Below are 12,292 nucleotides of genomic sequence, written 5' to 3' on the forward strand. Positions count from 1 at the left end.
TAGTTATGCAGAGAGAGAGAGAACGAGGTAGGGTTAGTTATGCAGAGAGAGAGAGAGAGAGACAGAGAGAACGAGGTAGGGTTAGCTATGCAGAGAGAGAGAGAACGAGGTAGGGTTAGTTATGCAGAGAGAGAGAGAGACAGAGAGAACGAGGTAGGGTTAGTTATGCAGAGAAAGAGAGAGAGACAGAGAGAACGAGGTAGGGTTAGGGTTAGTTATGCAGAGAGAGAGAGAGAACGAGGTAGGGTTAGTTATGCAGAGAGAGAGACAGAGAGAACGAGGTAGGGTTAGTTATACAGAGAGAGAGACAGAGAGAACGAGGTAGGGTTAGTTATGCAGAGAGAGAGAGAGACAGAGAGAACGAGGTAGGGTTAGTTATGCAGAGAGAGAGAGAGACAGAGAGAACGAGATAGGGTTAGTTATGCAGAGAGAGAGAGAACGAGGTAGGGTTAGTTATGCAGAGAGAGAGAGAGACAGAGAGAACGAGGTAGGGTTAGTTATGCAGAGAGAGAGAGAGACAGAGAGAACGAGGTAGGGTTAGTTATGCAGAGAGAGAGAGAGAGACAGAGAGAACGAGGTAGGGTTAGGGTTAGTTATGCAGAGAGAGAGAGAGAACGAGGTAGGGTTAGTTATGCAGAGAGAGAGACAGAGAGAACGAGGTAGGGTTAGTTATGCAGAGAGAGAGAGAGACAGAGAGAACGAGGTAGGGTTAGTTATGCAGAGAGAGAGAGAGACAGAGAGAACGAGATAGGGTTAGTTATGCAGAGAGAGAGAGAACGAGGTAGGGTTAGTTATGCAGAGAGAGAGAGAGACAGAGAGAACGAGGTAGGGTTAGTTATGCAGAGAGAGAGAGAACGAGGTAGGGTTAGTTATGCAGAGAGAGAGAGAGACAGAGAACGAGGTAGGGTTAGTTATGCAGAGAGAGAGAGAACGAGGTAGGGTTAGTTATGCAGAGAGAGAAAGACAGAGAGAACGAGGTAGGGTTAGTTATGCAGAGAGAGAGACAGAGAGAATGAGGTAGGGTTAGTTATGCAGAGAGAGAGAGACAGAGAGAACGAGGTAGGGTTAGTTATGCAGAGAGAGAGAGGGTCAGAGAGAATGAGGTAGGGTTAGTTATGCAGAGAGAGAGACAGAGAGAACGAGGTAGGGTTAGTTATGCAGAGAGAGAGACAGAGAGAACGAGGTAGGGTTAGTTATGCAGAGAGAGAGACAGAGAGAACGAGGTAGGGTTAGTTATGCAGAGAGAGAGACAGAGAGAACGAGGTAGGGTTAGTTATGCAGAGAGAGAGACAGAGAGAACGAGGTAGGGTTAGCTATGCAGAGAGAGAGAGAGACAGAGAGAACGAGGTAGGGTTAGTTATGCAGAGAGAGAAAGAGAGAGAACGAGGTAGGGTTAGTTATGCAGAGAGAGAGACAGAGAGAATGAGGTAGGGTTAGTTATGCAGAGAGAGAGACAGAGAGAACGAGGTAGGGTTAGCTATGCAGAGAGAGAGAGACAGAGAGAACGAGGTAGGGTTAGTTATACAGAGAGAGAGAGAGACAGAGAGAACGAGGTAGGGTTAGTTATGCAGAGAGAGAGAGAGACAGAGAGAACGAGGTAGGGTTAGTTATGCAGAGAGAGAGAGACAGAGAGAACGAGATAGGGTTAGTTATGCAGAGAGAGAGAGAATGAGGTAGGGTTAGTTATGCAGAGAGAGAGAGAACGAGGTAGGGTTAGCTATGCAGAGAGAGAGAGAGACAGAGAGAACGAGGTAGGGTTAGTTATGCAGAGAGAGAGAGAGACAGAGAGAATGAGGTAGGGTTAGTTATGCAGAGAGAGAGAGACAGAGAGAACGAGGTAGGGTTAGCTATGCAGAGAGAGAGAGAGACAGAGAGAACGAGGTAGGGTTAGCTATGCAGAGAGAGAGAGACAGAGAGAACGAGGTAGGGTTAGTTATGCAGAGAGAGAGAGAGAGACAGAGAGAACGAGGTAGGGTTAGTTATGCAGAGAGAGAGAGACAGAGAGAACGAGGTAGGGTTAGCTATGCAGAGAGAGAGAGAGACAGAGAGAACGAGGTAGGGTTAGCTATGCAGAGAGAGAGAGACAGAGAGAACGAGGTAGGGTTAGTTATGCAGAGAGAGAGAGAGAGAGACAGAGAGAACGAGGTAGGGTTAGTTATGCAGAGAGAGAGAGAGAACGAGGTAGGGTTAGTTATGCAGAGAGAGAGAGACAGAGAGAACGAGGTAGGGTTAGTTATGCAGAGAGAGAGACAGAGAGAACGAGGTAGGGTTAGTTATGCAGAGAGAGAGAGACAGAGAGAACGAGGTAGGGTTAGTTATGCAGAGAGAGAGAGAGACAGAGAGAACGAGGTAGGGTTAGTTATGCAGAGAGAGAGAGAGACAGAGAGAACGAGGTAGGGTTAGTTATGCAGAGAAAGAGAGGGTCAGTATTAGTGGCAGGGTTAGTTATTTGGTCCTGTGTGGCTCAGTTGGTAGAGCATGGTGCTTGCAACGCCTGGGTTGTGGGTTTGATTCCCACAGGGGACCAGTATGAAAACGTATGAACTCACTACTGTGAGTCGCTCTGGATAAGTGTTAGTTAGTGGTAAAGGAGCCGAGGTAGGATTTGATGAAATGCGTTTTCACTTGGGAACATGACAGGGGAACGTCAGGGTTCTGTTCTTAATATACCTCTGACATGATGACACCAACAGGTAGGACCTGCATGACTGATGGGGTTGATGTTTACCTCTTCTTTCACCAGGTGAGTCAGTGAACAAGTCATTGTTATTTCCAATGACAGCCTGCCCCCCCTACGTTTTTTAGTGTAAAGTGTGTTTCTCTTCTTTTTCAGCCTAACACAAAAAAAAACACTTGCCATTGTATAACAATGATTTGAGAAGTGAGAATTAGAACCAAACAGGTGCTGACTAACCTGACGTATTGTGGTTCTGATTTGCCCAGGACGACGTCCTTGGTTAACTCCACAGCCACGATGTCTGAACATGGCACCTCGAACATGGGCTCCAGAAGAAGCTTCTCCTGTGTTCAAAAAAAGAGACATTTCACACAGCAAACTGAAACAGGACATGGAAATTAAATAATTAATTTAACCTTCATTACAACGTCACAGAAATCACTCACCATAATAGAAATATCACTTATATTTATCATCATCAATTGAAGCCATTGTGTGTATATTGTGACTGCTGATAAAAGACTCAACTACACAACTTATAGAAATTGAGCACATTGTTATTGTGCATCATTTTCTGTACTGACTGACCATGATGGACCTCAGGCCACGGGCTCCAGTCTTTCTCTCCAGAGCCAGCCTGGCGATGGCTCTCAGAGCATCTGTCGTTACATTCAGTTCACACTGGAACACAATGAAAGAGAGAGGAACACACTGGAGGTTAAAACAGGAGCCGAAACACAGGAAGAGTGAAAGTGATATGCACATCCAAAGACCCCCCCCCAAAAGAATATAGGTTTTATTGTCACATACACTGGATAGGTGCAATGAAATGTGTTGTTTTACAGCGTCAGCCATAGTTGTACGGCGCCCCTGGAGCAAATTAGGGTTAAGTGCCTTGCTTAACGGTGCATCGGCTAATTTTTCACCTTGTCAGCTTGGGTACTCGAACCAGCGACCTTTCAGTTACTGGTCCAATGCTCTAATCACTGGGATACCTGCCACACTAGACTAAACATGACAAAAACACATCCTTGATATTGACAATATTATCTGTGTGTTTGCTAAGTAGCCAGCAGTCCTTGAATGTGAGCTGTAGGTATCCAGTAGATTCTCAGCAGGGCAGATGTGGTTCCAGCCCCGAGAAAGAAGGCCTTTCCTTCCTCACCGTGTCCATGCTGAACAGGGCCTGCTGCTGCTGCTGCTACTACCTTGTGTTACTACTACAGTGGTTCTTCCTGTAAAATTTGCGTCATACCACAGCACACCTAGCGGGCTGCCGCAGAATTCTATGGCACGTTATTTAATTGTCAGCCATTGTTGCCGTTAGTGCTAGTTTGACCACCAGAGGGCATGTTTGAGAAGCATTTGACTTTTTGTAATATTGGCTGGACTAGAGAATTTAAAACCTTTTTTAGTAAGAACATAGTATATGGGATTGATTTTAAAATTTACCTTAATTAATTTGATTAATATTATGGTGTTTCTATTCCAAGAAAAAGATGAAGGAAAAGGAAACCGCACACTGCTCTTGATAGTATCACCGATATTTAATAAGCTTACGTATCGGCCACACGGCCTTCGTCAGAGCTTTTGGGATTTTTTGAAAGTTGCACCCTTATGTAGACCTGGCTCCACCCACATCCGTTCTACACATCGAAGGGGGTTGGAAGCAAAGGAAAATAAATAAGTGCTACCAAATATAACAATGTGCATTTCATAAATATTACAAAAGTGTATAAATAAGGCGTATTGAACACTTCTGTATAATCTCAATGAGGACATGGCAAGTTCATTAGTCATTGGGTACATCATATGAAAAACGTCAGAATAATCTACAAGAGACACACATTTCATGTTCCAATTCACAGCATAACATACAAAGGCATTTCATCATTAAGTCCTTTTGGAAACAATGTCTGGAGGGTGAAAATCCAAAAACATTCTCTTTTACTCAGAGTACTATTAATATCACCTCCCCTGTCTGATATCTTAACTTTCTCTATACCACAAAATCTAAAGGTGGAAATGTCATGCTTCATGTCATTGAAATGTACAGCGACTGGATAATCCCTGTCGTTTCTCCTGATTGAACTTTTATGTTCACTAATTCTCTGTTTAAGAGAGCGGGTGGTTTTACCGACATAACAGAGCCCACATGGACATTTAATAATGTAAATAACATGGGTGGTGGAACACGTAATAATGTCATTTATTTGGAACCTTTTTCCTGTGTGTGGGTGACAGAAATATTGACACTTCATCATATTGTTGCACTGTGCGCATCCTCTGCATTTATAGCTACCATTTGGTAGAGGGCGTAAAAGTGCTTGGCTAATTTTCTTAAGTGGCTGGCAGTTGGCATGAACCAATTTATCGCGTAAATTGCGACCTCTCCTATACACAATACGTGGTGGATATTTAAATTCAGCCGGCAAAGCTGGGTCCGATGATAAAATATGCCAGTGTTTCTTGACCACCTCTCCCACTTTTCGCGAATTCAAAGTATATGTAGTTGTGAACATTACGGAGTGTTCTTTGGCTTTAGCGGGTCTTTTTTGTAGCAGTTCATCTCGTGTTTTTTCCAATGCCAAGTTATGAGCTTCATCCACACATTGTGACGAATAGCTTCTTCTTAGAAACCTCATGCGCATCTCTGCTGCTTTTTCTAGATAATCATCTGTGGAGTGACAGATACGGCGCAGTCTGAAATTGGCTTCTTGGAAGTCCTCTTTTTAATGGCTCAGGGTGGAAGCTGTCACCCTGTAATAGAGTATTTCTGTCCGTTTCTTTTCTATATAGACTTGTAAACAAGGTTCCATTTGATTTCTCAATCCACATATCGAGATAATGAACACGTTTAGTGTCACGTTCAATAGTGAATTTGAGATTAGGGTCAATGTCATTGAGTAGTGCCATAAACTCTGACAGTTCTTCTTCGGTTCCTACCCATATACAAAAAATGTCGTCAATATATCGATACCACTTAAGGACTTTATTCAAAAATGGATTCTCGTTTTCATTATTAACAAAACATTCTTCAAAAAGACCCATATAGAGGTTGGCATAGCTCGGAGCAAATGTGGAGCCCATCGATGTTCCATTCGTTTGGAGGTAGTATTCATCATCAAACCTGAAATAGTTATACGTCAAATCATATTCAGCCAGCTCTAGAATGAAGTTTGTTGGTGGATATTCATTAGTATCTCTGTCTCCCAAATAGTGTGCTAGTGCTGCCAGCCCCCCCACATGGGGAATGCTGGTATATAGACTCTCGACATCTAATGTGACCAAAATACAGTCTTCTTTTAAACCCGTTATTGGTGAGATCTTGTTTATGTCTATAGAAGTCTATAGAGTCCTTTACATATGATGGCAATGATTGCAAATGAGATTTAATAAAAGAGTCTACAAAGTTTGACAATGGCTCTAGCATTGAGCCTATTCCTGCAACCACTGGTCTGCCTGGATAGTTGCCTTGTGTTTTAGGTTTGTGTAATTTCGGTAAAATGTATAAGCATGGACGTATGGCACATTTGCAACAAAGATATTCATATTCAGGTTCCATTTTCCAAGAAAAACAAAACCCTCAGGGGTTTCCGTTAAGGAAATATGGCGCTGTACAACGTGACCGTTTCCACACTCCAATTGCAGGCTAACCAATACCCAAACGGAGATTCAGTGAAAATAACAATCTCATTGATTTAACACATATGATTAGTACATAATAAATTCAGTGACAATAAGATAATCATTTATCTGATTACGCTCATAAAATCACTGTCTCTAATAAAAAAAAACGTTTTTTTTTTTTTCCTCTGTGAGTTGATTGGTGGGGAAAAACAAGTCTACGTAGCCTACTGTAGTCCACTACTTTTTTTAATGTCAACATTCGTTCAGAACAATTAGCTTGATAGCAAGAGAACATGTCCCTTTCAAAAAGTATCAAGAAAAAAGGCGGATAATGAAAATCGAAGTTTCAGAGAAGAATGTATTGAGAGACATGCTTTCATCTCTCCATCTTTTCCCAATGCCAAGCCAGTGTGTCTCATTTGCAATGAAAATATCGCTGTTTGCAAACAATTAAAATCTCAGACTAATTATGAATCTAAGCATAGAACTTCAGTGGCCGCCCCATATAGAGGCCCGACGCAGAAACATTGAATTGGTAATTGCAAGCTGCACACACCGCTTTTTTTTGCGGACATATTCCGTAACTTAAACGGGTTAAATCTGCAGTTACAAGGAAGAGGGAAAACAGTCGTGAACATGGTGGAAAGGCCTTTACTAGGAAGCTGGAGTTGTTGGATTTGGACTTGTCCTCTGGAAGGCCACTGCACTTCAGCACACTGAAGAGACGACAGGCAGAGGGACCTGCATTGTCACAGAGGTGATGGAACATTTCATCAAGCAGCTGAGGGACAACTTCTCCACCAGATTTGAAGACTACAGCATGCCCAAGGATATATTTGTGTTTGTATGTGATCCTTTCACAGTCCGCCCAGGTAGGGAATTCTCCTCCCTTGCTAAGAAAACGATACCCTCGGTGGATGATTTTTTTTAAATATATATATTTTTTTAAATATAACCTTTATTTAAAAAAATGCTTCCAGCTGTCCATCACTACTGTAAATAAAAACAGAATATCTAAAGGGGCTTTTATATAATTATAATGCAGGGTTATTAATAATAATACATTATCTTCCTTCTAAAAGAACACGGACAGACACAAATACTGACGCTCCAGATGCTCAACTAGTCTAAAGAAGGCTAGTTTTAATGCTTCTTTAAAATCAGTGCAACAGTTGTCAGCTGTGCTAACATAATTGCAAAAAAAAGGGATTTCTAATAATCAATTAGCCGTTTAAAAATGATTCACTTGGATTAACTAACACAACGTGCCATTGGAACACAGGAGTGATGGTTGCTGATAATGGGTGCGCGCGCCTATGTAGATCCTCATTATTATTATTATTTATTTATTTTTATTTTTTAAATCAGCCGTTTCCAGCTACAATAGTCATTTACAGCATTAACAATGTCTACACTGTATTTCTGATCAATTTGCTGTTATTTTACTGGACAAAGAAATGTGCTTTTCTTTCTAAAACAAGGAAATTTCTAAATGACCCCAAACTTTTGAACGGTAGTGTGCTTGTTCCCCTTGCTCTGCAAGAGCCGCGGCTTTTGTGGAGCGATAGGTAACGATGCTTCGAGGGTGACTGTTGTTGATGTATGCAGAGGGTCCCTGGTTCGAGCCCAGGTAGGGGCGAGGAGAGGGATGGAAGCAAAGCTGTTACACAAGCCCAAACTATGAAAAACAGCCCCAGACCTCCACCAAACTTTACATTTTGTAATATGCATTCGGGCAGGTAGCGTTCTCTTGGCATCCGCCAAACCCAGATTCGTCCGTCGGACTGCCAGATGGTGAAGCGTGATTCATCACAAGAGAACACATTTCCACTGCTCCAGAGTCCAATAGCGGTGAGCTTTACACCACTTTAGCCGACACTTGGCATTGCGCATGGTGATCTTAGGTTTCTGTGCGGAAGCTCCCGAGGAACAGTTATTGTGCTGACGTTGCTTCCAGAGGCAGTTTGGAACCCGGTACTGAGTGTTGCAACCGAGGACAGATGATTTTGGCGCCCTACGCGCTTCAGCACTCGACAGTCCCTTTCTGTGAGCTTGTCTGGCATTTCACTTCGCGGCTGAGCCGTTGTTGCTCCTAGACATTTCCACATCACAATGACAGTGCTTACAGCTGACCAGGGCAGCTCTAGCAGGGCAGCTCTAGCAGGGCAGCTCTAGCAGGGCAGCTCTACCAGGGCAGAAATTTGACAAACTGACTTGTTGGTGACGGTGCCACGTTGAAAGTCACTGAGCTCTTCAGTAAGGCCATTTTACTGCCAATGTTTATGGAGATTTCATGGCTGTGTGTGCTCGATTTTATACACCTGAAATAGCCCAATCCACTCATTTGAAAGGGTGTCCAGATACATTTGTGTATATTTTTTTAACGGTTTTGACAGTTATTTTAGTTTCCTGACGGTCTTCATCCATAACCATGGGTTACATAATTATACGGGAATTGTGCCAGCCCTAACTACTACTAATTACCTTGTCCATGTTGAACCGGGCCTGGTACTGTGGTATGACGGCATTAGGTGGTTCCATTACTAATTACCTTGTCCACGTTGAACAGGGCCTGGTACTGTGGCATTAGGTGGTTCCATTACTAATTACCTTGTCCATGTTGAACAGGGCCTGGTACTTTGGCATTAGGTGGTTCTACTACTATCTAACCTTGTCCATGTTGAACCGGGCCTGGTACTGTGGTATGACGGCATTAGGTGGTTCCATTACTAATTACCTTGTCCATGTTGAACAGGGCCTGGTACTGTGGTATGACAGCGTTGCGTGGTTCTGTCAGGATGCGGACCAGCGTCTCTTCATCCAGACTGTGTAGAGGCACCACCACAGGCAGACGCCCTACAAACTCCGGGATCATCCCAAACTCAATGAGGTCCCGGGCCTCCACGAGCTTCAGCAGACGGTCCTTCTCCTCCATCTCTGCCACCATGTCCGTCTGTTCACTGCTGTTAGCCAGATCGGCTGCTGCCGCCGCACGACGACCCTTACCCATGTTGGAGGGCGTGCCAAAGCCCAGGTACTAGAAGGAGAAGAAGATTAGTGCGTGTGTTGAAGTCCAGCTACTAGACAAAAGAACGGTTGGGGGGGGGGGGGGGGGGGGGGGTAAGTAAGCTACAGGAAGTGATAACACTAAAACACTGAAGAAATTAGACATCTGGGGAAGATCGCCAGGTCTAGACATTCATGTTACATTCCTGAAAAGAATACATTAAAATGGACAAATAAATAAACTGCTCAGATAAGAGACACTCTTTGTTGACCAAGTATTTTAGAACAGTGATAAGACAGGAACTAATCAGAGGACCACAGTCTTTTTACAGGTCTGGGTGGATACACGGAGGACTACAGCTTATTTACAGGTCTGGGTGGATACATAGAGGGAAAATAATAATTATATTTCTTACTCACCTTTTCATTCTTCCGTCTGCTGACGATTCTGTCGAGTCCGTTGAAGGCCCCTGACGCTACGAACAGGATGTTAGTGGTGTCCACCTGCACAGTCTCTCCCCTCAACTTCCTGGAGTTCTTCTCTGGAACGCTCACTATCGTGCCCTCCAAGAGTTTGAGCAGACCCTGCAAACAAAATGGTTGTCAAACACTACTGCCTCCCATACCATATAAAATGGTTGTCAAACACTACTGCCTCCCATACCATATAAAATGAATTCAGAAAGAATTCCACACCTCGGGACTTTTTACACATTTTGTTATGTTACAAAGTGAGATTCCAATGGATTTGTCTTTTTTTTTGTCAACCATCAACAAAATTATATATGTGTATATATATATATATATATGTGTATATATATATATATATATATATATATATATATATATATATATATATATATGTGTATATATATATATATATATATATATATATGTGTATATATATATATATATATATATATATATATATATATATATATATATATATATATATATATATATATATATATATATATAATTCTTTTTTTTTAATGAATGGAAAATAAAACTCATATCTTGATTAGATAAGTATCGAGTCAATACAATACACCCTTGAGTCAATACATGTTAGAATCACCTTTGGCAGAGATTACAGCTGAGACAGAGGGAGTTAGGGAGAGAGCGGGTGGGGAGAGAAGGGAGGGAGACAGGGAGAGAGGGGTGTGGAGAAGAGGAAGGAGACAGAGACAAAGAGAGAGATATCCCATTTAGGCACCCATAGATCAGACCTGTATGTAGCCTCGCTACTGTATATAGCCTGTCTTTTTACTGTTGTTTTATTTCTTTACTTACCTATTGTTCACTTAATACCTTTTTTGCACTAATGGTTAGAGCCTGTAAGTAAGCATTTCACTGTTGTATTCAGCGCACATGACAAATACACTGCAGCAGGCTCTGCTCACACTTACTGGCCTGAGGCCAAACCACACAACCAACATTGGACACTTTATGGAACATAAAGCCTTCACCATCTCATCCTGGAATATCCAAGGCCTGAGGTCATCTGCCTTTGGCCTAAAGAGCAGGAACCTGAACTTCATCAAAGAAATCGGAAATACAGACATTGTCATCCTACAAGAAACCTGGTATAGAGGAGACGGACCCACTGGTTGCCCTCTAGGTTACAGAGAGCTGGAAGTCCCATCCACTAAACTACCAGGTGTGAAACAGGGAAGGGACTCAGGGGGTATGCTAATTTGGTATAGAGCAGATGTAACTCACTCCGTTAAATTAATCAGAACAGGAACATTTTACATTTGGCTAGAAATTCAAAAGGAAATGATCTTAACAAATAAAAATGTCCTCGTGTGCAACCTATATTCCCGAAATAGAATCCCCATACTTTAATGAAGACAGCTTCTCCATCCTGGAGGGGGAAATCAATCATTTCCAGGCCCAGGGACAGGTACTAGTCTGTGGCGACCTAAATGCCAGAACCGGACAGCTTCAGCACACAGGGGGACAAACACCTGCCTGGAGGTGACAGCATTCCCTCCCCCATATGCCCCCCTAGGCACAACTATGACAACATAACCAACAAAAACAGGTCACAACTCCTGCAGCTCTGTCGCACGCTGGGTATGTACATAGTCAATGGTAGGCACACCTATAGCTCATCTCTTGGCAGTAGTACTGTAAACTACTTAATCACTGACCTCAACCTAGAGTCTCTCAGATAGGGGTGTCAGTGGGCTGACTGTGAACTATCAGATCACATCAAAATCACAGTCTACTTGAACAGAGCAATGCTCAATACTCATGAGACATCAAAGCCAAAGGAACTGAGTAATAATAAGAAATGCTGTAGATGGAAGGAATGTAGTGTGGAAATCCACCAAAAAACTATTAGGCAACAACAAATTCAATCCCTTCTAGACAACTTCCTGGACAAAATGTTCCACAGTAATAGTGAAGGTGTACATTTGGCAGTAGAAAATGTTAACAGTATATTTGACCCCTCAACTTCCCTATCTAATCTAAAAAATTCAAACTGAAAACCGAAGAAAATTAACAACAATGACAAATGGTTTAATGAAGAATGCAAAAACCTATGAAAGAAATTGAGAAACCTATCCAACCAAAAACATAGAGACCCAGAAAACCTGAGTCTACACCTTCACTATGGTGAATCACTAAAACAATACAGAAATACACTACGGAAAAAGGAACAGCACGTCAGAAATCAGCTCAATGTAATTGAAGAACCATAGAATCTAACCACTTCTGGGAAAATTGGATAACACTAAACAAACAACACAAAGAATTATCTATCCAAAATGGAGATGTATGTGTAAACCACTTCTCTAATCTTTTTGGCTCTATAACACAGAACAAACAGCAAAAACATATACATGATCAAATAAAAATCTTAGATTCAACTATTAAAAACTACCAGAACCCACTGGATTCTCCAATTACCTTGAATGAACTACAGGACAAAATAAAAACCCTCCAACCCAAAAAGGCCTGTGGTGTTGA

At 42.3% G+C, this 12,292-nt stretch overlaps 1 protein-coding gene across 2 annotated transcripts in view; it reads right to left on the reverse strand.

The window, feature by feature from the left end:
• Positions 1-12,292, reverse strand: part of LOC129854896 (ATP-dependent Clp protease ATP-binding subunit clpX-like, mitochondrial) — a 39,147-nt gene that overhangs the window by 3,881 nt on the left and 22,974 nt on the right. For both annotated transcript variants that reach the window (XM_055922034.1, XM_055922033.1), the window contains exons 11-14: positions 9,734-9,898; positions 9,045-9,344; positions 3,266-3,358; positions 2,915-3,021 (exon numbers count right to left, since the gene is read on the reverse strand). In XM_055922034.1, the coding sequence (XP_055778009.1) occupies positions 2,915-3,021; positions 3,266-3,358; positions 9,045-9,344; positions 9,734-9,898 (665 nt within the window). The remainder of the gene's footprint in view (positions 1-2,914; positions 3,022-3,265; positions 3,359-9,044; positions 9,345-9,733; positions 9,899-12,292) is intronic.

The sequence above is a fragment of the Salvelinus fontinalis genome, chromosome 5, assembly GCF_029448725.1.
Source record: "Salvelinus fontinalis isolate EN_2023a chromosome 5, ASM2944872v1, whole genome shotgun sequence".
NCBI classification, from domain to species: Eukaryota; Metazoa; Chordata; class Actinopteri; order Salmoniformes; family Salmonidae; genus Salvelinus; species Salvelinus fontinalis.